At 42.3% G+C, this 25713-nt stretch overlaps 1 protein-coding gene across 3 annotated transcripts in view; it reads left to right on the forward strand.

Annotated features, from left to right (window-relative positions):
* The window catches only part of LOC311134372 (band 4.1-like protein 1), a 108583-nt gene extending 91937 nt beyond the window's left edge, over window positions 1–16646 (forward strand). Inside the window, exons 14-20 of one of the 3 annotated variants that reach the window (XR_014613685.1) lie at window positions 1946–2077; window positions 7400–7465; window positions 11827–11922; window positions 12107–12187; window positions 12346–12462; window positions 13033–13136; window positions 14939–16646. Coding sequence is in view for 2 of the 3 variants with exons in the window: in XM_084168028.1 (XP_084024154.1) it covers window positions 1946–2077; window positions 6332–6412; window positions 7400–7465; window positions 11827–11922; window positions 12107–12187; window positions 12346–12462; window positions 13033–13038 (579 nt within the window). In the remaining variant the exon portion in view is untranslated. Of the gene's footprint in view, window positions 1–1945; window positions 2078–6331; window positions 6413–7399; window positions 7466–11826; window positions 11923–12106; window positions 12188–12345; window positions 12463–13032; window positions 14200–14938 lie in introns of those variants that run through there. The other 2 variants (XM_084168028.1, XM_084168029.1) reach the window with 2 other exon arrangements.
* The last annotated feature ends 9067 nt before the right edge of the window (window positions 16647–25713 follow it).

The following is a 25713-nucleotide window of genomic DNA, read 5'->3' on the forward strand; positions in this document are numbered from 1 at the left end:
AAGTGATGTACAATCACCAATTTATACTGTAGTGTATGACTGTACTTGTATTGTTTCATTGTCTGTTTGAACAGTATTGTATTGTAGTTGACCTAAGGATAAGCAGTACCATGTCAAGGCCACAGCATGTACAAGACCAGTCAAAAGTTTGGACACATCTGCTCATTCAAGGGTTTTTCTTTATTTTTACTATTTTCTACATTGTAGAATAATAGTGAAGACATCAAAACTATGAAATAACACATATATTTTATATTTGAGATTCTTCAAAGTAGCCACCCTTTGCCTTGATGACAGCTTTGCACATTCTTGGCATTCTCTCAACCAGCATCATGAGGTAGTCACCTGGAATGCATTTCAATTAACAGGTGTTCCTTGTTAAAAGTTAATTTGTGGAATTTCTTTCCTTCTTAATGCGTTTGCACCAATCAGTTGTGTTGTTACAAGGTAGGGGTGGTATACAGAAGATAGCCCTATTTGGTAAAAGACCAAGTCCATATTATGGCAAGAACAGCTCAAATAAGCAAAGAGAAATGACAGTCCATCATTACTTTAAGACATGAATGTCAGTCAATCCGGAAAATTTCAAGAACTTTGAAAGTTTCTTCAAGTGCAGTCACAAAAACCATCAAGCGCTATGATGAAACTAGCTCTCATGAGGACCGCCACAGGAAAGGAAGACCCAGAGTTACCTCTGCTGCAGAGGATAAGTTCGATAGAGTTACCAGCCTCAGAAATTGCAGCTCAAATAAATGCTTCACAGAGTTCAAGTAACAGACACATCTCAACATCAACTGCTCAGAGGAGACTGCGTGAATCAGGCCTTCATGGTCGAATTGCTGCAAAGAAACACTACTAAAGGACACCAATAATAAGAAGAAACTTGCCTGGGCCAAGAAACACTAGCAATGGACATTAGACTGGTGGAAATCTGTCCTTTGGTCTGATTACTCCAAATTTGAGATTTTTGGTTCCAACCGCCGTGTCTTTGTGAGACGCAGAGTAGGTGAACGGATGATCTCTGCATGTGTGGTTCCCACCGTGAAGCATGGAGGAGGAGATGTGATGGTGTGGGGGTGCTTTGCTGGTGACACTGTCAGTGATTTATTTAGAATTCAAGGCACACTTAACCAGCATTGCTACCACAGCATTCTGCAGCGATACGCCATCCCAACCGGTTTGCGCTTAGTGAGACTATCATTTGTTTTCCAACAAGACAATGACCCAACACACCTCCAGGCTGTGTAAGGGCTATTTGACCAAGAAGGAGAGTGATGGAGTGCTGCATCAGATGACCTGGCCTCCACAATCACCCAACCTCAACCCAATTGAGATGGTTTGGGATGAGTTGGATCGCAGAGTGAAGGAAAAGCAGCCAACAAGTGCTCAGCATATCTGGGAACTCCTTCAAGACTGTTGGAAAAGCATTCCTCATGAACCTGGTTGAGAGAATGCCAAGAGTGTGCAAAGTTGTCATCAAGTCAAAGGGTGGCTACTTTGAAGAATCTAAAATCTAAAATATATTTTGATTTGCTTAACACTTTTTTGGTTACTACATGATTCCATATGTGTTATTTCATAGTTTTGATATCTTCGCTATTATTCTACAATGTAGAAAATAGTAAAAATAAAGAAAAACTCTTGAATGAGTAGGTTTGCCCAAACTTTTGACTAGTACTGTACATTACATAATAGTATTCAGTATTCAGACATCACATAAATAAGATTCAAATTTGATGGATTTTCATGTGTCTTTCAAGTGATTCAGCAACCCAAAATGATTTCTAATATATAAACATATAAAGACGACATACTTCGGGGCTCAATTTTAGGACATTAGTTGACGGTAGGTTTACCGTCAGGTAATATTGATGATGTTAGAGAAGAATAGACTGTCTGTAGTCTATATAGTCTTAGTGCACCTGTCTGTTTCTTCCTGCTGCAGCCCCCAGTAGCCAGGAAAGACCCCAGTGCTGTTAGCACTGCCCAGATGCTGAGGGAGGCCGACACTAAGATGGAGACACACACCAATGGGTCAGAGGTCACCAGCATCAACATCATGGACATGTCCCAGCAGGTACACTACATCAGTCTATGGACTCACTTCTGTCCCTCTGGGTTTGATGGTTTAGCCTTGTACAGTAGTCAAATCTGTTTGTGCTCCAGCCAAGTCCTCTGCCAACAAACACAACTGAGGAGTTGTCTAAAGCACAAAACAATCCACTACCAGATCAGTGCTATCAGTGTAGTGGGGTAATATTTATCATATATGCATATTACAGTGCCTTTCAAAAGTATTCATCCCCCTTGGCGTTTTTCCTATTTTGTTGCATTACAACCTGTAATTGAAATTGATTTTTATTTGGATTTCATGTAATGGACATACACAAAATAGTCCAAAATCGGTGAAGTGAAATGAAAAAAATAACTTGTTTCAAAAAATTATACTAAATAAATAACTGAAAAGTGGTGCGTGCATATGTACATTTACAGCTTTTAGCAGACGCTATTATCCAGAGCGACTTACAGTTAGTGAGTGCATACATTTTTCATACTGTATTCACCCCCTTTGCCATGAAGCCCCTAAATAAGATCTGGTGCAACCAATTACCTTCAGAAGTCACATAATTAGTTAAATAAAGTCCACCTGTATGCAATCTAAGTGTCACATGATCTCAGTATATATATATACACCTGTTCTGAATGGCCCCAGAGTCTGCAACACCACTAAGCAAGGGGCACCACCAAGCAAGCAGCACCATGAAGACCAAGGAGCTCTCCAAACAGGTCAGGGACAAAGTTGTGGAGAAGTACAGATCAGGTTTGGATGATAAAAAAATACCAGAAACTTTGAACATCCCACGGAGCACCATTAAATCCATTATTAAAAAAATTGAAAGAATATGGCACCACAACAAACTTGCCAAGAGAGGGCCACCCACCAAAACTCACGGACCAGGCAAGGAGGGCATTAATCAGAGAGGCAACAAAGAGACCAAAGATAACCCTAAAGGAGCTGCAAAGCTCCACAGCGGCGATTGGAGTATCTCATTGCTTAAAGAAAAAAATAAGCAAACACGTTTGGTGTTCCCCAAAAGGCATGTGGGAGACTCCCCAAATATATGGAAGAAGGTACTCTGGTCAGACGATACTAAAATTGAGCTTTTTGGCCATCAAGGAAAAAGCTATGTCTGGCGCAAACCCAAAACCTCTCATCACCCCGAGAACAGGGCAGCATCATGCTGTGGGGATGTTTTTCATTGGCAGGGACTGGGAAACTGGTCAGAATTGAAGGAATGATGGATGGCGCTAAATACAGGGAAATTCTTGAGGGAAACCTGTTTCAGTCTTCCAGAGATTTGAGACTGGGACGGAGGTTCACCTTCCAGCAGGACAATGACCCTAAGCATACTGCTAAAGCAACACTTGAGTGGTTTAAGGGGAAACATTTAAATATCTTGGAATGGCCTAGTCAAAGCCCAGACCTCAATCCAATTGAGAATTTGTGGTATGACTTAAAGATTGCTGTACACCAGCGGAACCCATCCAACTTGAAGGAGCTGGAGCTGGAGCCTTGAAGAATGGCCAAAAATCCCAGTGGCTAGATGTGCCAAGCTTATAGAGACATACCCCAAGAGACTTGCAGCTGTAATTGCTGCAAAAGGTGGCTCTACAAAGGATTGACTTTGGGGGGGTGAATAGTTATGCACACGCACATTTTCTGTTTTTTTGTCTTATTTCTTGTTTGTTTCAACAACAACAAAATATTTAGCATCTTCAAAGTGGTAGACATGTTGTGTAAATCAAATGATACAAACCCCCCAAAAATCCATTTTAATTCCAGGTTGTAAGGCAACAAAATAGGAAAAATGCCAAGGGGAGTGAATACTTTCGCAAGCCACTGTATATATAACTCACAAGCGACACATTATAAGACTATGCAATTAGCCTATTTAAAATGTTTATCTGACTCCATATAGATATGTTTGCAATATGCAAGAGACTACAGTTGAGTTACAATAATAGGCAATCAAGAAAGGTCTGAGAGTGGAATTCTTAAATACAAGTGTATTTAATTAACATTGTAAAATGACTGAAATCACATACAAGGCATACACTTAAGTTACAAAGCATTAACAAGCATTACAAGGCATTATTCTCAGCATGATCAGAAGGAGAGAGGGAGAGAAGTTGTAGCCTGAAAGGCCATGCCCCAAGAGTCTATGAGGTGGAGAGAGAAAGAAAGAAAGAGAGAGTGTATCTCACCAGCGCAGGTCAGGAACAAAAGAGAAGGAGACAATGAATCGGAGACCCCTTTATAACATCTGAGTTTGGATTAAAAATTTGAGTTGTTGACCAATAGCGTTACTGTAAAAGTGAACTTCCAATCAGATATCAGACCTAAAGGATGTTATAATATAATATGCCATTTAGCAGACGCTTTTATCCAAAGCGACTTACAGTCATGCGTGCATACATTTTTGTGTATGGGTGGTCCCGGGGATCGAACCCACTACCTTGGCGTTACAAGCGCCGTGCTCTACCAGCTGAGCTACAGAGGACCACATCACAACAGAACCTCTGCTACCCAGAGGTGTGACGAGGGGGTTGGTGAGATAATGCAGCATTCCGAAGACAACACAAAGGAAATTATTGCATACAGTTGATATGAGTCACTTTGGTACCAGTGCAGATTAGTGTTACCTTTGCTAGTGCATACTGATGATCAAATGACAAATGTAGCAGAGTGGCGCTATAGTTTGACCAAAAGGTATCTGAAATTATGTTAAGCAGGAAATGGAAACATTTAGTGAATAAGACAATAGTAAGACCATTTATAGGTTCATTTTTACCCAATCAATTTAGTTTGATATTTTTGTAAACAGAGGGAAATGTAATTAGTCATTTAAAGAGGAAGCGTATAATCCTAATATAAATGAGACCTTTTCTGTTCATAGCTCTGCTGTACTGCAGCTCTTGATTAGACTGCCATACTCTCACGACCACAATGCAGCAGTTCATTCTCAATATCAAATCATTTCTGGGTAACAATTAAGTACCTTACTGTGATTGTTTTAAAATAAAATGGTCCAAAATAAACTAAAATAGCTCCTTAGCAAAGGGCAATTTCTCAAGCAAGAGTTTTGCTAGGACTGTCTGGGAGTGGTCTGAGTGGGGAGGGAAAAACTAAAAATTAGCTGTTATCTGCAGAAAGGGTTGGAATTCTCTTCTTATTGGTCTATTAACTAATGTACTCCATGGAAGGCAACAACTCCATCCCACCAAAACAGGCTGAAATTTCAGGTGGTCTTTTCAAACAGCTCTTAAACTAAAAGGGCATTATCATCATTTTCACAATTTCACAGTATTATTCCAACCTCATAGTGTGGAAATATATATAAAACACAGGAAATCATGTTTTTGAATGCATTGGGACTTTAATAACGTTGTTATAGAGGGATGAAAGTATTGACAGGACATTAAAGAGAATTATGAAAGCATGCGGGAGTTCCATTAATCTCTAAAGGCAGAGCATGGAGCTGTGCCGGTCCCACAGGTGCCTGATTAAAATTTAATTAGTGCCTCTGGTGTGTCATTCATCTAATGATGAAGATGAGCTGTGGCAGTGATCTGGAGAGGGTGTCTTTGAAGTGGAAACTCAAGTCAGTGGTAGATGTGTTGAGCATAGAAATTGAATGACTAGAATACACTGAGTGTACAAAACATTAGGAACACAATTTTTTTTTTTTTACATTTTAGCAGACGCTCTTATCCAGAGCGACTTACAGTTAGTGAGAGCATACATTTTTCATACTGGCCCCCCGTGGGAAACGAACCCACAACCCTGGCGTTGCAAACACCATGCTCTACCAACTGAGCTACACGGGGCCCTCATTCCATGACATAGACTGACCAGGTGATTGATATGATCCCTTATTGATGTCACTTGTTAAATCCACTTCAATCACTGTAGATGAAGGGGTGGAGAGAGGTTAAAGAAGGATGTTTAAGCCTTGAGACAATTGAGACATTGATTGTATATGTGTGCCATTCAGAGGGTGAATGGGCAAGACTAAATATTTAAGTGCCTTTGAAAGGGGTATGGTAGTAGGTGCCAGGGGTACCGGTTTGTGTCAAGACCTGCAACGCTACTGCGCGCAACTCAATATTAGGAAGGTGTTCTTAATGTTTTGTACACTGCGTGTGGTAGATAGTTAATAGATAATAGATAACAAATAGCAATGACTAGGGTGTTGAGCCTCTTGGGCAGAGGTGCTCTTGATTTGGAGTAAGCAACGATATAGTAGTGTTTGTGTGTGTGTGTCTGCAGCAAATGGAGGCTGACGTCAACTGTAACGAGACAAATGTCTCCAGCAGCACTGACGTGGCTCAGCCACCTGAGGGCGACCTGGTATGTGTCAGACCCTCTCTTCACAACAGCAGAAAGGCTGGAAGACTATGCTGCGCAAGCTCTGGCTGCAGTCTGATTCTCTACCCTTCCCCCTGAACTGCACACTAATTCACTCCCCCTGGTGGATATGAAAGGAACTGGATTGGTGTAAATATGGTGCTCATGGGGGATAAGGGTATAGAGAATCGCTCGAATCTGCCATGACAGGTTTTGCATGTGCAAATAATGGGCTGCAAGTTTAGAGAGTATATTTTGCCAGATTCTGGCCAGATTGTTTAGTTTTCTGCATTAATATGTTATTGCCTCACAATAGCTCAGCTGGTAGAGCACGGCGCTTGTAACGCCAAGGTAGTGGGTTCGATCCCCGGGACCACCCATACACAAAAATGTATGCACGCATGACTGTAAGTCGCTTTGGATAAAAGCGTCTGCTAAATGGCATATTATTATTTGCATGTGCATCCTTTTAAACGAGGCTTGTTAAAATTAGACTTCTCCCCCCTTCTAAACTGTGCAGGTTTACATGTTTACAGTATGTCATACTGCTACCACATAATTGGCTTGTGTTATCTATGGCACTTAATATTTCAATAAACTCCTATTTGTATCACAGTGCCAACAAACATGCTGTATTGATAATTACAGGAGGATCTGTTGGGTTGAACTTCACTAGTTGGTACATTACCATGTTGATACCATACTTCTGTATCAAATGGTTACGCTACGCTCCTGCTTGGCTGCCTATTGGCTTATAACTTGGTTTATAAGTTCACCCTAATACCTTGCTTCTGATTCACTACAGTCATGGTAGCTGTATGCTATATGGTGATCAGGTTTGAGGACTTCATGTTCCCATATGGACACACTGCTTTCTCCCTGAGAAGCGCAGTGTGTCCATAGTTTAATAAGTATGAACATGATGACTTCATCCCTTCATCCAAGTGATGTTTTCTTTCCTCCCTCTCCTCATTCCTCTCTTTTTCCCAGAACCAGAACCAGGGAGTTGGCAGTAGGAAGGAGGTTCCTCTCCCCAGTATAGAAAATGGCTCCCCTGTAAGTACATAGTTCACCTTACCATCCTCCACCCCCCTCCTCTCACTCAATAGACTGACTATGTTACTGTACTCTGACTCCAGACATTTAGCCCTACTCTGTAGCTCTTGATTAATTGTAGCTGACGCAGTGATAAGGTTCCCATGAAACAATGCTCTTGTTTGTTGTTGAATTGAAGCAGTGTCTGTGATTCACTGTATGTTGTCATGTAGAGAGAAGTGGTTAAAGATGCAGTTGTATTTTGGCTGGGCTATAGCTAGAACCAGCAGCATAGTGTGTGTGAGTGGGTGTGTGTTTCTCTGTGTTTGTTTGTGTTTGTGTGTGTGTGTGTTTGTGTGTGTGTTTGTGTGTGTTTGTCATTGTGTGCAGGGTTTAAATTGGGACTTTGGAGGAGGCAGAGCCAAGGTTAGGATTATGGCTAGGGACATGAAGCTAAGGTTAAGGGTTAGGAAAGTGGCTAGGGTTATGCTAACTGCTGTAAGTATAATGTATTATCGTTCTAGGGTGAGGGTTAGTACTTTTATTCTACTTTCTATCCTACTCCTATATGTAGCCTTAGAAATAAGGTTTATGAAATCAATAATTTCACTGATACTTGCCTTATCCACCTTTTTGACCACATCAAACAGTAAATTGAGAAGGGGAACTATACAGCTATGGTCATGTTAGACTTGCAGAAAGCCTTTGACACTGTGGACCATGATATTCTCCGGATGAAACTGAAATGCATGGGTCTAAATGATGTAGCAGTGAATTGGTTTAGGTCTTATCTGATACAGTTTACATAGAGGAGACCCTGAGTACGGAATTGCATTTTGTTAGAGATTGGTTGATTGACAACAAATTGTTGCTAAATTTTGGAAAAACGGAATCGATTTTGTTTGGAACAAAACGTAGATGGCTTAGGGCTGACAAGATAAAGGTAAACTGTGCAGACAAGTGTAACTTACCTTGGTGTGTCCCTAGATCTATCCCTTTCTGGAGACCTGATTGCTGCTAAAATTATTTCTAAAATGGCGAACAAATTGAAATGTATATATCGTAACACTAGATATTTTAACATCAAAGTTAAGAAACTGCTTGTCTCAACCTTGATTCAGTGTCATTTTGATTATGCCAGCTCTGCTTGGTATAGTGGGCTAACAAGAAAGCTGAAAAAGAGAATGCAGGTCATGCAGAGTAATGTTATCAGGTATATGCTGAATGTCCCCCCTAGTTCCGGGAGGTGGGCTTGTTGCCTTTGGAGTCCAGAGTGGACCAACTTAAACTTAATCATATGTTTGACATCTTAAATGATCGTGCCCCAGGTTATATGAAAAACCACACTGATATGGTCTATAACCAACACAGTTACAATACCAGAGCTAGTGTTATGTATTGTAAAATCCCAAGAGTAAACAGTGCTGCGAGGAGCACGTTTTCCTATGCAGGCATTTGTCTATGGAATAGCCTCCCTTTGGAGATCAAGCAAAGAAAAAGTAGAAATAGCTTTAAAAAGCAGGCAAAGGTTTTCATTTGGACAAGGTTGCACCAGGTGCTAACAGTCAGTATCTAAATAATATGTGTGAAATGCTTGACAGTGTATGTGTTGTAAACAGAGAGGTCTACTTTCTTGGGGACCTGAATATTGACTGGTTTTCATCAAGCTGTCCGCTCAAGAAGAAGCTTCTCACTGTAACCAGTGCCTGTAATCTGGTTCAGGTTATTAATCAATCTACCAGGGTGTTAACAAACACTTCAGAAATAAGATCACCCACATGTATAGAAATTTGTTCTAAAGCTCTATCCCATTGTATGAAGTGATTACAATATAGTGGCTATATCCAGGAAAGCCAAAGTTCCAAAAGCTCGGCCTAAAATAGTGTGTAGAGATCATACAAAATATTTTGCTGTGACTCTTATGTGGATGATGTTAAAAATATTTGTTGGTCTGATGTGATTAATAAGGAGCATCCAGACGCTGCACTTGATGAATTTATAAAATTGCTTCTGTTAAGAAACTGACTGTTAGAACTGTTAAGGCTCCATTGATTGATGAGAAATTGAACAACTGTATGGTTGAAAGAGATGGGGCAAAATGAGTGGCTAATAAGTCTGGCTGCACATCTGACTGGCTGACTTACTGCAAATTGAGAAATTATGTGACAAAAAAAATACAAATAAAATAAAACTGTATTATGAAGCCAAGATCAATGATATAAAGAATGATGGAAAAAAAACTTTGGAGTACTTTAAATGAAATTATTGGCAGAAAGACAATTTCAACTCAGTCTTTCATCGACTCAGATGGCTTATTCATCACAAAACCATTTGATGTTTCCAATAATTGTAATGATTACTTCATTGGCAGAGTGGGCAAACGTAGGCAGGAAATGCCATCGTACTCATGCATAAAAAAACTAATAATGAAAGAAAAACATTTTGTAAAGTTAGTGTGGGAGAGGTGGGAAAATTATTGTTATCGATCAATAATGACAAACCTCCTGGCATTGACAACTTACATGGAATGCTACTGAGGATGGTAGCTGACTCTATAGCCACTCCTATCTGTCATATCTTTAATCTGAGCCAAAAGGAAAGTCTTTGTCCTCAGGCCTGGAGGGAAGCCAAAGTCATTCCGCTTCCCAAGAGTGGTAAAGCGGCCTTTATTGGTTCTAAAAGCAGACCTATCAGCTTGATGCCTGCTCTTAGCAAACTGTTGGAAAAAATGGTGTTTGACTAAATACAATGCTATTTCTCTATAAACAAATTAACAACAGACTTTCAGCATGCTTATAGAGAAGGGCACTCAACGTGTACTGCACTGACACAAATGACTGATGATTGGTTGAAAGAAATTGATAATAAGAAGATTGTGGGAGCTGTACTGTTAGATTTCAGTGCAGCCTTCGATATTATTGACCATAACCTGTTGTTGAGAAAACGTATGTGTTATGGCTTTTCAACCTCTGCCATATCGTGGATTCAGAGCTATCTATCTAATATAACTCAGAGGGTTGTCTTTAATGGAAGCTTGTCTAATGTCAAACATGTAAAGTGTGGTGTACTGCAGGGCAGCTCTCTAGGCCCTCTACTGTTTTCTATTTTTACCAATGACCTGCCACTGGCATTAAACAAAGCATGTTTGTCCATGTATGCTGATGATTCAACCATATACGCATCAGAAACCACAGCTAATGAAGTCACTGAAACCCTTAACAAATAGCTGCAGTCAGTTTTAGAATGGGTGGCCTGTAATAAACTGGTCCTGAACATCTCTAAAACTAAGAGCATTGTATTTGGTACAAATAATTCCCTAAATTATAGACCTCAGCTGAATCTGGTAATAAATGGTGTGGCTGTTGAACAAGTTGAGGAGACTACATTACTTGGTGTCACCTTAGATTGTAAACTGTCATGGTCAAAACACATAGATTCAATGATTTTAAAGAGGGGGAGAGGTCTGTCCATAATAAAGAGATGCTCTGCTTTTTTGACACCACACTCCACAAAGCAAGTTCTGCAGGTTTTAGTTTTATCTTATCTTGATTATTGTCCAGTCATATGGTCAAGTGCTTTAAAGAAAGACCTAGTTAAGCTGCAGTTGGCCCAGAACAGAGCGGCACATCTTGCTCTTCATTGTAATCAGAGGGCTAATATTAATATTAATACTATTCATGCCAGTCTCTCTTGGCTAAGAGTTGAGGAAAGACTGAGTGCGTCACTTCTTGTTTTTATAAGAAACAATGTGTTGGAAATTCCAAATAGTTTGCATAGTCAACTTACACACAGCACTGACACACACACTTACCCCACCAGACACGCCACCAGGGGTCTTTTCACAGTCCCCATGTCCAGAACAAATTCAAAGAAACGTACAGTATTATACAGAGCCATGAGTGCATGGAACTCCCTTCCATCTTATATAGCGCAAGTGAACGGCAAACCTGGTTTCAAAAAACAAATAAAGCAACACCTCACAGCACAACGCCCATGTGACCTACAGTACTTGTTGTGTGTATGTACTAACTGATAGATGCACACACATACACATTACATGTTAATGTTTTTAAATGTGTGTAAATTGTAAAGTTTTTTGTCGTTTTCGTTATGTGTCGGACCCGAGTAAGACTAGATGTTGCCATTGGCGTCGGCTAATGGGGATCCTAATAAATTAAATAGAAAATCCTTGTTGGACCCATAAGGTGCTGGAGCTCAGCTCCATCTGGCTCTCTTTGACCCTTGCTCTAGGTAGCTCCGGCTCAATCTAACCACTGGTTGTGTGTGTGTATGCCTGTGTGTGTGTGTTCGTGTGTGTGTGTTTGTAGCTGCTGTGCTGATAATGTAAGTGACCCTTCATTCTCCTAATGACCGTGCTGCAGGTGAAGGCAGGCACCCTGGGGAGAGAGGCTGTAGTGTCCCCACTGACTGTCACTGCCGACAATGTCACCTCAGCAACCACAACTCAAGTTACCAAGGTAACCCCTCGTGCCTCTTCTGCGCCCTTTAAAAAGAGAGACTACTTGATGCTGCTTGGGTGTTGGGTCTTGACACTTCCTCTTCACTTAATATACAGGACGTAATATACATTATAGAGCTATGAAAGGTCACAATCATTATCTGATCTGTAGATTGATGTTGAATGTGTGTGTTGTGTTTCAGACAGTGAAAGGTGGCTACTCCGAGACCAGGATTGAGAAAAGGATCATCATCACAGGAGATGATGACGTGGACCAACATCAGGTGAGGAACAACAGTCACAGCCGTTACTAAGTTATAAGTACTGTAATAGTACATTTTATTTGTATGGCGTCTGTCATGACACTCAAAGACACTAATATTGTAGATTGATTGCAAATGAATAGTGGCCATTAATGTGAACTGTGACCTTTATCACACAGGCCCTTGCCATGGCGATACAGGAGGCCAAGCAGCAACACCCCGACATGCTGGTGACAAAAGCAGTGGTTGTCAGGGAAACAGAGTCGCCCACTGAGGAGCAACATAGGAAATCTGAGGTATGTGGAGCTGCAATGTAAACCACTGTCAAGACACCATAGTATTGTCTCAATAACTAGAGAGATAGTGATAGACAGTGTGATTGTGTGTGTGCGTGCGTATGCATTTATTTGTGTATGTATGCTATATAGGCTATAGGTGGCTTTAGATATGCCATAGCTCACACGTACAGTATGTTGGACATGTAAGTCAATTATATTGTTTAAAATGCAATTTGTAATTTATTGTAATGATTCTTGCCCTGCAAGCAACTCTGCAGAGTGGTCACTAGCTGGCACAGCCACAAACACATAAAATCTGATTTTAAACCTAACCATAACCTTAACCACACTGCTAACCGTAATGCCGTACCCTAACCTTAAACTAAGACCAAAAAGCTAGTTTTCATGAATATTTACGATATAGACAATTTTGACTTTGCAGCTGGCCCATCTAGCGGAAATTGCTCAGTTCTGCCTCCAGGGAAGGATTCATGACAATAAACATCAACCTGCGTTTAAAACATCTTGTTTATCCCACTGGTGTCAGTCTGTTTCACAGAGCTGTGTGGTGTTCTCTCTCTGTTTCAGTCCTGATCACTCATGGTGGTTCCTGGGAGTGGGGACAGGAGCCCGTCAACTCCCTGTCTCCCCACACCACCGCTGCAAGAGGACTACAGTAACCTACACACAGTGTATACTACAGTACAATAGACAGCGCTCCTTGAAATAATCTCTGTCTCCTCTACAACAGTATATGCCTCCTCTCCTGTCCCTTTAGCCAAAACCGACTGTGATGCCGCCTCTGACCCACCCTCGCCCCCCACCCTCGCCCACCAACCACTCTTCCTCTGGAAAATGCCCTAGAAAATGCCTAGTGTTTGTACAGTAGACCCCCAAGAGGTCTGACTCGTGGTTTGTAAAGAATAGGACTATAGATGTAGGATCTTCATTTCTCACTATTTTGTTGCTGAGAATTGTTCAGGTTTAAAAAGGCTTCTAAAGTTTGTCATTTACATTTTAATATGTTAGACTTGATTTGCCCTTACGGAAATGTATCAACCCCTACAAAGATGTCCATTAGTTTTAACTCAAATAATAATTCACATTTCCTGTTGCTGTAGGATTATTTTCCTGCTGTAGCAAACTGGCTCAAATTTTGATCCTACACCTGTATTTGGTCGTGAATATGGCAAGAATAGGGCTTATGTGTTGCACTACTAGCTATGGGATCTGTGAGAGATCAGTATAATGGTTCTGATATTCTACATCCCCAGACAGACTCTATATGTACTGTACAAACATAATGGCATGTTAATGGTTCATCACCCCCAATCAGTGTAGTTCAATTAAATTATTAGCGATGATGATGTAATCCACAAAAAAATCAGATTGACCTTTCCCCAGAACACATTGACTTACCTGTAAGTACTGGTAATTTATTCTTCAGGAACTCAATAGCCCACCTCCACAAATTGCTGTCATATATGGTCACCATGGAGATGCCTGCTCTGTGCTGACATCATGCATGAAGCATGGGGACTGGGTGAGTGTAGTGTGGGGAAGGGGTTTGGGGGGAGGGGTGCTCTGCAGGGGTGATGGTCAGCCTTTAATGCTTGTTGTCACCAGTGTGACACATATATTCAACAGCTGTCTTACTAGCTTTTTAAACATTTTTAACAATAGAAAAATCTAATTTAAAGTCCAGTGTTTGCTTGTTTATGAAAATAAATAAAAATGTATCGATTAGCGTCTCATACTCACATGCATGATTCTAAATAGTCGAGGGAATGAACGATACGGACCTGTCTGTGAACTGACATCCACAGGAAGTGCTCAAGATGGCAGAACATTCAGACAAATCTATAGCTGAAAGATTCTGTGGAATAGACTTCTGCAACGTGTAGACACTGCATGTCAACCAAAGCTGATGGGACTATACTGATAGGAGAGTCAACTGAAGAAATACGTGGACAGACACTTCTACAACATCAAGAGACTATGAGTTGGGACTCCACTTGGCATTCAGAGTATACTACTACTACAGGCTCTGACTCTCGTTCTCTGGCTAATAACAAACCGAATCCCTCCATACCCCCTTCTGTGCTCCTCTCCTCATCCTGTTCTCCTTCAGTCATCCTACTGTCATACTTTCAGTCGCAAATGCTGGTCACGTAGGGCAAATGTCAAATCATACCCATTTCCCCATGTAGTGCACTACTTTGGTCAAAACTAGTACACTCTACAGGGAAAAAGGTGTCATTTGAGACAAAGCCATAGTATGGTCAAATGAGCAGTTTTAATATTTTACAGTATCTAATAATTTAATGAAATGTGAGGATATGTTTTTTTTTTTACTTACTTTAGTTGTTTTTAAGTTATGGCGTATGAGTTCAACATTTGTATTTATAAGAGTGGTTGTGAATGTCAGCTGGTGGGTTTCTTTCCTTCCCTAAACATTTTTAAGTGTGTGATTCCTTTTTCTGTACCCTCACAGACAAAGCCTGGATTCATAGTGTGACACGTTTAAGGCCAAACTTCATCATCTTCGACAGATAGACAGGAGGTGAACCTGTTCCAGAACACCTACCAAGGCCTCCATAGCCCTACCTGGCCAAATCTGTAGACTCTCTGGATAAAAACTCTAAAACTATATTCAACAGCTGCATATACATCAGTCAGTCAGTCTGAAAAATCAACAAAAAACGATGCTGGAACAAACTGTTGAATAAATACTATGCATTGTTCCCTGTGTGGACTAACTTTGAAAATATAACTGAGGAGAACCAGATTCATTTTTGGAGTGCCGCTCTGCTCTCATCATCTCCTATGTGATATTGTTAATTACAGCGGTCAATCTTAACTGCTTGTGAGACTCGCAATAACTGTCTCTCTTGTAGCCACCTCGCTATTGTAATCCATTATCAATCTACTTAAAAGAGAAAACTGTGAACTGTTATACATATAAAAAGCATTACCAAAACGTTCCAAGATGGAGTTGAATCTAAAAGTTGAGCTCTGCCACCGTGTTCCCATGGCTTTGTTACCGTGCTTGTCATAATTACTCCATTCTCACTTCACCCTGAAGTAACGGAGAAGATCCTTTGGACTTTTGTCTTAACTGCTGTAAAGTTCAGTCTCTGTGAAACAGAGTCCCTAACAGTTCTTTTGTATATTTTATTTCATTTTATCTGGTCAAATGACACTGGATTCATGTTAAGGCACTTGCTTGCAGTGATAGGCAGCACCGATATTGTTAGAAATGTGTGTTTTTTCTATACTGGACACACACCTCTCAAAATGATTACTTGCTGTATAGACATTGAGAAAGAAGTTGCCCTGTATATCTGATGTGCTGTTTTGAAGGGTGGGAGGCATATTGTATGTATGAACATAAATACTTCTACGTGTGCATATGGTTACAAATATACCGGAAGAGTGGTATGAGGTTGTGCACATTTTGTAATAGAGGATTCACAAATGTGCAATGTTCAGACTATGCGTAAGGACTAATACAGTGCACTAGTTACACTGATGATGGGTGCCTTACTGTTGGAGTCACTGCCTCTAGAAACATTTTTACATTTGAGTCATTTAGCAGACACTCTTATCCAGAGCGACTTACAGTTAGTGAGTGCATACATGTTTTTTTGTTTTTTTATACTGGCCCCCCGTGGGAAACGAAAACACAACCCTGACGTTGCAAACGCCATGCTCTACCAACTGAGCTACACGGGAAACCAATTAATTATTAATTATTTAGAATACCTGTGTGATCTACTGACATTTCAGCCATCCACTCTCCATGTGGTGTTGAGGTCATGACCTCTTCTGGAGCCCTGGATGACCCCACGGCTAAAATGTCTATAGCCTACATGCTCATTAAGGTCCCATAGAAGAACTGGGCAATACTATCATACACTTTTTCAGTGGTAGGAATAATACGAATTGGAATGAAAATCTATTGAAGAGCAGAAAGATTACAAACAATCACCAGGCCCCAATAGGACAGAACTAACTGGCTGATTCCATAGGCTCACGTGAAGTACTATCCACCCCACTCTTCCTTTCCACCCTTCAATTCACCTCAACCTGTTTGCTCTACATTCCCCCTAGTGCTTGGTGGTGTGTGTTTGCTGTATTTGCATTGTCTAAATGGAAAACATACATACATACATAAATAAATAAATGTCTCAGTGCTATTCACATTGTCTCTGCGATTTTCATGAGGAAGACAAATGCTGTAAGATCATGTTGTGGAAACCGGAAGGGCTTGAGACGTTAGGCAGTTACTTTTAGTTTGTTTGGTATCCTGCATTGCCATCTTGTGGCCCTTAAGAAAATTGCAATTGGGAATAAGATTACAGAAGTACATTACTCAATCAAGCATAACCATCATTATCCTCAAATTGATTAAAATATAACTTAATGGTTATAGTTCTACTATTACTGCCAAGTGCCATTTGTTCTATTGTTGCTTCGCATTTTGAACATTTTGACTGTCATTTGATATCTCTAACTCTTTATATATACATTCTATGCTCTAAGGGCAGAATTCCAACCCAAGTTAATTAAGCCTGCATTTAATGGAACGTGATTCCCTTTTCATGCACTTTTCTCTTTTTATGCACTTTTCTATCTATGAGTATTCTGACCTTGAACTTAAGCATGACAATAGCATGCTATTCACCTGCTATTCCTTTGTGGTGGAGAGCAAAGAAATGGTGTGGTGGAGGTATGTCTACAGATTCTGACTTTGACTTCATTCCTTCATAATTCCACCACCTTTACATGCCATTAAAAGATGAATAAGGTCGAGCAACCTGTTAGTTCCAAGTGGAACAACATGCACTTAATTTTTTTCTGATATAAATAACACCATCATTCTCCATGCACTGTAATTTACAAATTGATAAGAGCTATTGATACGAGCTTGGTAAATGAGTATTCTGTTTGGTTAACGGGATTGTAAATATTTTATTTTTATTTTTATATTTAACCTTTATTTTGACAGGGAAGTCATACTGAGACTAGGGTCTCTTTTATAGATGAGCCCTGCATAAATACATCAAACACATTCAATATACAAAATGATAAAACATATTAAGTTAAACAGACACATTTATCAACATAGAGGTCTCCGATCATTACTCTGAACTGCCAAAGGGGGACCAGAACATCTAATTTCAGAGAGCTCTGTAAGTTGTTCCACATAAAGGGCGCAAAAAAACTAAAAGCAGCTTTACCCAACTCTGTGGAGACCGAAGGGGCCTCCAGTGTTATCCAAGTCTGAATTGAATTAACAATGATAGATAAATAGGATGTTTCTGCATGAGTGCTTTGTAGATAAACACAAGAAAATGTGGCTCTTTCCTTACATACAAAGAGGCCCAGCCCACTTTTTGATACAAAACACAATGGTGAGTTCTATAACCATCACCAGTAATAAACCTAAGGGCACAATGGAAAACAGCATCTAATGGTTTGTGTAGAGGCTGCCGCATGCATATACAGTTGAAGTCGGAAGTTTACATACACTTAGGTTGGAGTCATTAAAACTTGTTTTTCAACCACTCCACAAATTTCTTTTTAGCAAACTACAGTTTTGGCAAGTTGGTTAGGACATCTACTTTGTGCATGACACATGTAATTTTTCCAACAATTGTTTACAGACAGATTATTTCATTTATAATTCACTGTATCACAATTCTAGTTGGTCAGAAATGTACATACACTAAGTTGACTGTGCCTTTAAACAGCTTGGAAAATTCCAGAAAATGTTGTCATGGCTTTAGAAGCTTCTGATAGGCTAATTGACATAATTTGAGTCAATTGGAGGTGTACCTGTGGATGTATTTCAAGGCCTACCTTCAAACTCAGTGCCTTTTTACTTGACATCATGGGAAAATCAAAAGAAATCAGCCAAGACCACAGAAAAAAAAATGTAGACCTCCACAAGTCTCAATCCTATAGAAAATATTTGGGCAGAACTGAAAAAGCGTGTGCGAGTAAGGAGGCCTACAAACCTGACTCCGTTACACCAGCTCTGTTAGGAGGAATGGGCCAAAATTCACCCAACTTATTGTGGGAAGCTTGTGGAAGGCTATCCGAAACGTTTGACCCAAGTTAAACAATTTAAAGGCAATGCTACCAAATACTAATTGAGTATATGTAAACTTCTGACTCACTGGGAATGTGATTCAATAAATAAAAGCTGAAATAAATAATTCTCTCTACTATTATTCTGACATTTCACATTCTTAAAATAAAGTGGTGATCCTAACTGACCTAAGACAGGGAATTTTTACTAGGATTAAATGTCAGGAATTGTGAAAAACTGAGTTTAAATGTATTTGGCTAAGGTGTATGTAAACTTCCGACTTCAACTGTATATCTCACTAGGTCAGGATATTTAAGCCTCCGTATATCTACTTATTCTAATGTATCCATGACATTCATGATTTCCTTAAGAGCATGAGGGTGATAATTTGTAGTGTGATTTCCTTTACGGTCCATTGAGCTATTTAAAACAGTATTATAATCTCCCACCATAATAATAGAGTCTTGTATTGCTTGCAGGGTTGATAATTTATTATATATATTGTCAAAGAAGTGTGGATCATCATTATTTGGTCCGTAAAGGTTAATGAGCCATATCTGTTTATGGTCCAATAACATATTTAAAATAATCCATCTACCTTGCGGATCTGTTTGGACAATTTGCACATTCGGATCGAAATTACTGTTAATTAATATCATCACCCCTTTTGAGTTTCTCTGCCCATGGGAGAAATATATTTCGCCCCCCCAGTCCTTTTTCCACACAACTTCATCTAGAATTGTTGAATGAGTTTCCTGTAAACAATAGATATTATATTCCTTCTCTTTGAGCCATGTACATATTGTTCTTCTTTTGTTATTATTTGCTAAGCCATTACAATTATAACTGGATATACTTATTTCACCACTTACCATAATGAGATACAGGTTTCAAATCTATTTGTCATAATATATGTTTGTAAATTTACCAATAAAAAATACCATGGTGATTGAGTGTCCATATAGCTGTACCATGATATTTGCATTTCTACTAAGTAACCCTCCAATTGTTCTCCACTATTCCCCCCGCTAAAGCCCCTCCCCATCCCAAGTTGGGTTGTCATCCCAGTGATCGGCATACCACCCTCGTCGCCCTGGATCCCTAGGCCCCTCGAGGGGCCAGGACCCATCCTTCGAAAACAGCACACAGTGCCACCCACAAAACAGAAGCAGGTCAACCGCCAAAAGCATTTCCAATGCTCTCACCTCAATATATATATATAGCTATTCAAAATAAATATCTATTCAAATATCTTGCATATCTTAATTTCCATCATTATCAATTAATATGCCTAATAATGTTGGCAGTTCATGGGAAGGATTGTTACCTATAACCCGGATTGCCATTGTATTACATTACATTTTTGTCAAGCAATTCTTATTTTAGCAAACAATTATTGTGGTTGATCCTATATTCTCCCGAACATCCTTACCCCCTTGCAACAGATGTGGGATACACACACACACACGCACATACTCTAACACACTCAACCCCTTTCCTCCACAATCAACCATAAGCTCAGATGCTCAATGGTTGTTACATCCCAGAGCCCAACTCAAGAAAGGACCTGATTTACGAATGCATATACAGTTACAGCTGTTTGAGAAAGCATGCAAGATTGAGCAAAAATTGACAAAAATTTGAGATTTGATTAACCTATGTCAAGTCCTAGGTGATGGAGATCAGATCCACCCTCTTCCCCTGAGACACAAACACTCTGGTCCCCTGTTGTAACCATTTTTCCCAAGCATCTCCGAGCAGTCAGACCTTTGATTATTTTGTGCCACCAGGGCCACAATAATATGCCCCCTCTCTGATTGTCCGAGTGTGACCACTCCCCATGGGTTACTGCAGCCAGTGTTGCCAGCACTGCCACTACCTGGGTGGGGGTACCCAACCGGAATCCCCACCGGCTAGGTACAAGGTCGTCAAGGTTCTCATTAGCAGAATTTCCTTGTATGTTATGCTCTCCCATCAAGGGGCTCTGGCTTTGTTGGACCAACCCTGCCAGGCAGGCTCAGAATCTTGAGGCAGCGGTGCTGCTCTAATAGGTCTCTGACCGCATTTATCTTTATGTTTTGGCTGCATATACAGTGGGGAGAACAAGTATTTGATACACTGCCGATTTTGCAGGTTTTCCTACTAAAAAGCATGTAGAGGTCTGTAATTTTTATCATAGGTACACCTCAACTGTGAGAGACGGAATCTAAAACAAAAATCCCGAAAATCACATTGTATGATTTTTAAGTAATTAATTTGCATTTTATTGCATGACATAAGCATTTGATACATCAGAAAAGCAGAACTTAATATTTGGTACAGAAACCTTTGTTTGCAGTTACAGAGATCATACGTTTCCTGTAGGTCTTGACCAGGTTTGCACACACTGCAGCAGGGATTTTGGCCCACTCCTCCATACAGACCTTCTCCAGATCCTTCAGGTTTCGGGGCTGTCGCTGGGCAATACGGACTTTCAGCTCCCTCCAAAGATTTTCTATTGGGTTCAGGTCTGGAGACTGACCAGGCCACTCCAGGACCTTGAGATGCTTCTTACGGAGCCACTCCTTAGTTGCCCTGGCTGTGTGTTTCGGGTCGTTGTCATGCTGGAAGACCCAGCCACGACCCATCTTCAATGTTCTTACTGAGGGAAGGAGGTTGTTGGCCAAGATCTCGTGATACATGGCCCCATCCATCCTCCCCTCAATACGGTGCAGTCGTCCTGTCCCCTTTGCAGAAAAGCATCCCCAAAGAATGATGTTTCCACCTCCATGCTTCACGGTTGGGATGGTGTTCTTGGGGTTGTACTCATCCTTCTTCTTCCTCCAAACACGGCGAGTGGAGTTTAGACCAAAAAGCTCTATTTTTGTCTCATCAGACCACATGACCTTCTCCCATTCCTCCTCTTGATCATCCAGATGGTCATTGGCAAACTTCAGACGGGCCTGGACATGCGCTGGCTTGAGCAGGGGGACATTGCGTGCGCTGCAGGATTTTAATCCATGACGGCGTAGTGTGTTACTAATGGTTTTCTTTGAGACTGTGGTCCCAGCTCTCTTCAGGTCATTGACCAGGTCAGGCCATGTAGTTCTGGGTTGATCCCTCACCTTCCTCATGATCATTGATGCCCCACAAGGTGAGATCTTGCATGGAGCCCCAGACCGAGGGTGATTGACCGTCATCTTGAACTTCTTCCATTTTCTAATAATTGCGCCAACAGTTGTTGCCTTCTCACCAAGCTGCTTGCCTATTGTCCTGTAGCCCATCCCAGCCTTGTGCAGGTCTACAATTTTATCCCTGATGTCCTTACACAGCTCTCTGGTCTTGGCCATTGTGGAGAGGTTGGAGTCTGTTTGATTGAGTGTGTGGACAGGTGTCTTTTATACAGGTAACGAGTTCAAACAGGTGCAGTTAATACAGGTAATGAGTGGAGAACAGGAGGGCTTCTTAAAGAAAAACTAACAGGTCTGTGAGAGCCGGAATTCTTACTGGTTGGTAGGTGATCAAATACTTATGTCAAGTCCGTATTGCCCAGCGACAGTATTCACTAACTGTAAGTCGCTCTGGATAAGAGCGTCTGCTAAATGACTAAAATGTTATCTGCACAAAATTGAAAGCTCTCTCTCACAACCCCTGCTCACAGACACATGTTGGTTCTGGGATGTGCAACCATTTCCTCACTCACTTAACGCCACACTTTTCCAAACACAAAATCGCACACCACACCTTCCATCACAATACATCCACACATACCCACATACTATGTCTTCTGTTTGCTATGTTTTTATCTCCATTTTGTTGATTGAGTACTTGTGTTCTAATTAGTTATATTTGAAGATGTATTATTTCGCTTGTTATCCTTTCTTGTAATACCATCTTATCCCTTTATAAAATACTATAAATACTATAAATGTGTTTTATTATTACAATCCCTACCATGGCTAGTGTTGGGTGTTCCATTATTCGACTCCTCTATTAGAACTTTCAGAATAGCCATGGAGTAGTTGTCAGGTGTCAGTGTGCAGCGGTACGACAGAGTCAGGCGCAGGACACAGAACTGAGTAACAAACGAACTTTACTCGAAAATAAACAATTCTAATTTCCACGCAGGGAAATACACCAGCTCACAGCAGTCATAAACACAAAACAAATAACTATCATGCACAAAAGGGAACCAGAGGGTTAAATAGGGAAATAATCATAACGTGATGGGAACCAGGTGTGTACAATCAAGACAAAACAAATGGAAAACAGAAACGTAGATCGGTGGTAGCTAGAAGGCCGGTGACGACGACCGCCGATAACCGCCCGCGCAAGGAGAGGCACCAACTTCGGCGGAAGTCATGACAGTAACCCCCCCTTGACGCGCGGCTCCAACAGCGCGCCGACACCGGCCTCGGGGACGACCCTGAGGACGAGGCGCAGGACGATCCGGGTGGAGACGGTGAAATTCCTGCAGTGAGGAAGGGTCCAGGATGTCCTCCACCGGCATCCAGCATCTCCCCTCCGGACCGTACCCCTCCCACTCCACGAGGTACTGAAGGCCCCTCGCCCGACACCTTGAGTCCATGATGGCTCGCACAGTATACGCCGGGGCCCCCTCAATGTCCAGCGGGGGCGGAGGAACCTCCCGTACCTCAGACTGCTGGAGCGGACCAGCCACCACCGGCCTGAGGAGAGACACATGGAACGAGGGGTTAATACGGTAATCAGGGGGGAGCTGTAACCTATAACATACCTCGTTCAGTCTCCTCAGGACTTTAAATGGCCCCACAAACCGTGGACCCAGCTTCCGGCAGGGCAGGCGAAGGAGCAGGTTTCGGGTCGAGAGCCACACCGGGGCCTCACTGCGGTGGCGGTCGGCGCTCGCCTTCTGTCGCCTGATGGCCCGTTGCAGGCGCACATGGGCAGCGTCCCATGTCTCCTCAGAAACCATTCCTCCACCGCAGGTGCCTTTGATCTGGCTCTGATGCCAAGGTGCCAGGACCGGCTGATAACCTAGTACACACTGAAACGGAGACAGGTTAGTGGAGGAGTGGCAGAGTGAGTTTGGGCCATCTCTGCTCAGGGGATGAAAGCCGCCCACTCCCCCGGCCAGTCCTGGCAATAGGACTGCAGAAACCTACCCACATCCTGGTTAACTCTCTCCACCTGCCCATTACTCTCGGGGTGAAAACCTGAGGTCAGGCTGACCGAGAACCCCAGAACGCCCTCCAGACCCTCGATGTGAACTGGGGACCTCGATCAGACACTATATCCTCAGGCACCCCGTAGTGCCGGAAGATGTGTGTAAACAGAGCCTCCGCAGTCTGTAGGGCCGTAGGGAGACCGGGCAAAGGAAGGAGACGGCAGGACTTAGAAAACCGATCCACAACGACCAGGATCGTGGTGTTTCCTTGTGATGGAGGAAGATCCATCATGAAATCCACCGATAGGTGTGACCACGGCCGTTGTGGAACGGGTAGGGGTTGTAATTTCCCTCTGGGCAGGTGTCTAGGTGCCTTGCACTGAGCGCACACCGAGCAGGAGGAAACATAAACCCTCACGTCCTTAGCTAAAGTGGGCCACCAGTACTTCCCACTAAGACAGCGCACTTTCCGACCGATGCCTGGATGACCAGAGGAGGGTGACGTGTGGACCCAACAGATCAATCAATCGCGGACATCAGACAGAACGTACAGACGCCCAAATTGTGGTGGTCAGTCCAAATGAGGAAAGGGTGTTTAGCCCCCTCAAGCCAATGTCTCCACACCTTCAGAGCCTTGACAACAGCTAACAGCTCCCGGTCCCCCACATCATAGTTTCGCTCCGCCGGGCTGAGCTTCTTCGAAAAGAAAGCACAGGGGCGGAGCTTTGGTGGCGTACCCGAGCGCTGAGACAGCACAACTCCTATCCCAGCCTCGGACGCGTCCACCTCTACTATGAATGCCAAGGAGGGATCAGGATGAGCCAGCACGGGAGCCGAGGTAAACAGAGCCTTCAGGTGACCAAAAGCCCTGTCCGCCCCAGCTGACCACTGCAGTCGCACCGGTCCCCCCTTCAGCAAGGAGGTAATGGGAGCCACTACCTGACCAAAGCCCCGGATAAACCTCCGGTAGTAGTTGGCAAACCCTAAGAACCGCTGCATCTGCTTTACCGTGGTTGGAGTCTGCCAATTACGCACGGCTGAAATGCGGTCATTTTCCATCTCCACCCCTGACGCGGACAGGCGGTACCCTAGGAAGGAGACGGACTGTTGGAAGAACAGACATTTCTCAACCTTGACGTACAGGTCATGCTCCAACAGTCGACCAAGCACCTTGCGCACCAGGGACACATGCTCGGTGCGTGTAGCGGAGTATATTAGAATGTCATCTATATACACCACTACACCCTGCCCGTGCAGGTCCCTGAAAATCTCGTCTACAAAGGATTGGAAGACTGATGGAGCATTCATCAACCCGTATGGCATGACGAGGTACTCATAGTGCCCAGAGGTGGTACTAAATGCCGTCTTCCACTCATCCCCCTCCCGGATACGCATCAGGTTGTACGCGCTCCTGAGATCCAATTTGGCGAAGAAGCGTGCCCCGTGCAATGACTCGGTCACACTGGCTATGAGAGGCAGCGGGTAACTGTACTTCACCGTGATCTGATTTATACCTCGATAGTCAATGCACGGGCGTAAACTTCCATCCTTCTTCTTCACAAAAAAGAAACTTGAGGAGGCAGGTGAAGTGGAAGGCCGAATGTATCCCTGTCCCAGAGATTCGGAGACATATGTTTCCATATGTCTCCTCCTGTGACAGAGGATACACGTGACTCCTGGGAAGTGCTGCGTCTACCTGGAGATTTATCGCACAATCCCCCCGTCGATGTGGTGGTAATTGAGTCGCCTTCTTTTTACAGAAGGCGAGAGCCAAATCGGCATATTCGGGGGGGGGGGGATGTGCATGGTGGAGACCTGGTTTGGACTCTCCACCGAAGTTGCACCTATGGAAACACCTACACACCTCCCTGAGCACTGACGTGACCATCCCTTCAGAGCCCTCTGTTGCCACGAAATAGTGGGGTCATGATAGGCCAACCAGGGAAGCCCCAACACCACAGGAAATGCAGGAGAATCGATCAGGAAGAGACTAATACTCTCCTCATCACCCTCCTGCGTTATCATACATAGTGGAGCTGTGACCTCC

This window comes from Coregonus lavaretus, assembly GCF_964263955.1.
Source record: "Coregonus lavaretus genome assembly, chromosome: 8".
NCBI lineage: Eukaryota > Metazoa > Chordata > Actinopteri > Salmoniformes > Salmonidae > Coregonus > Coregonus lavaretus.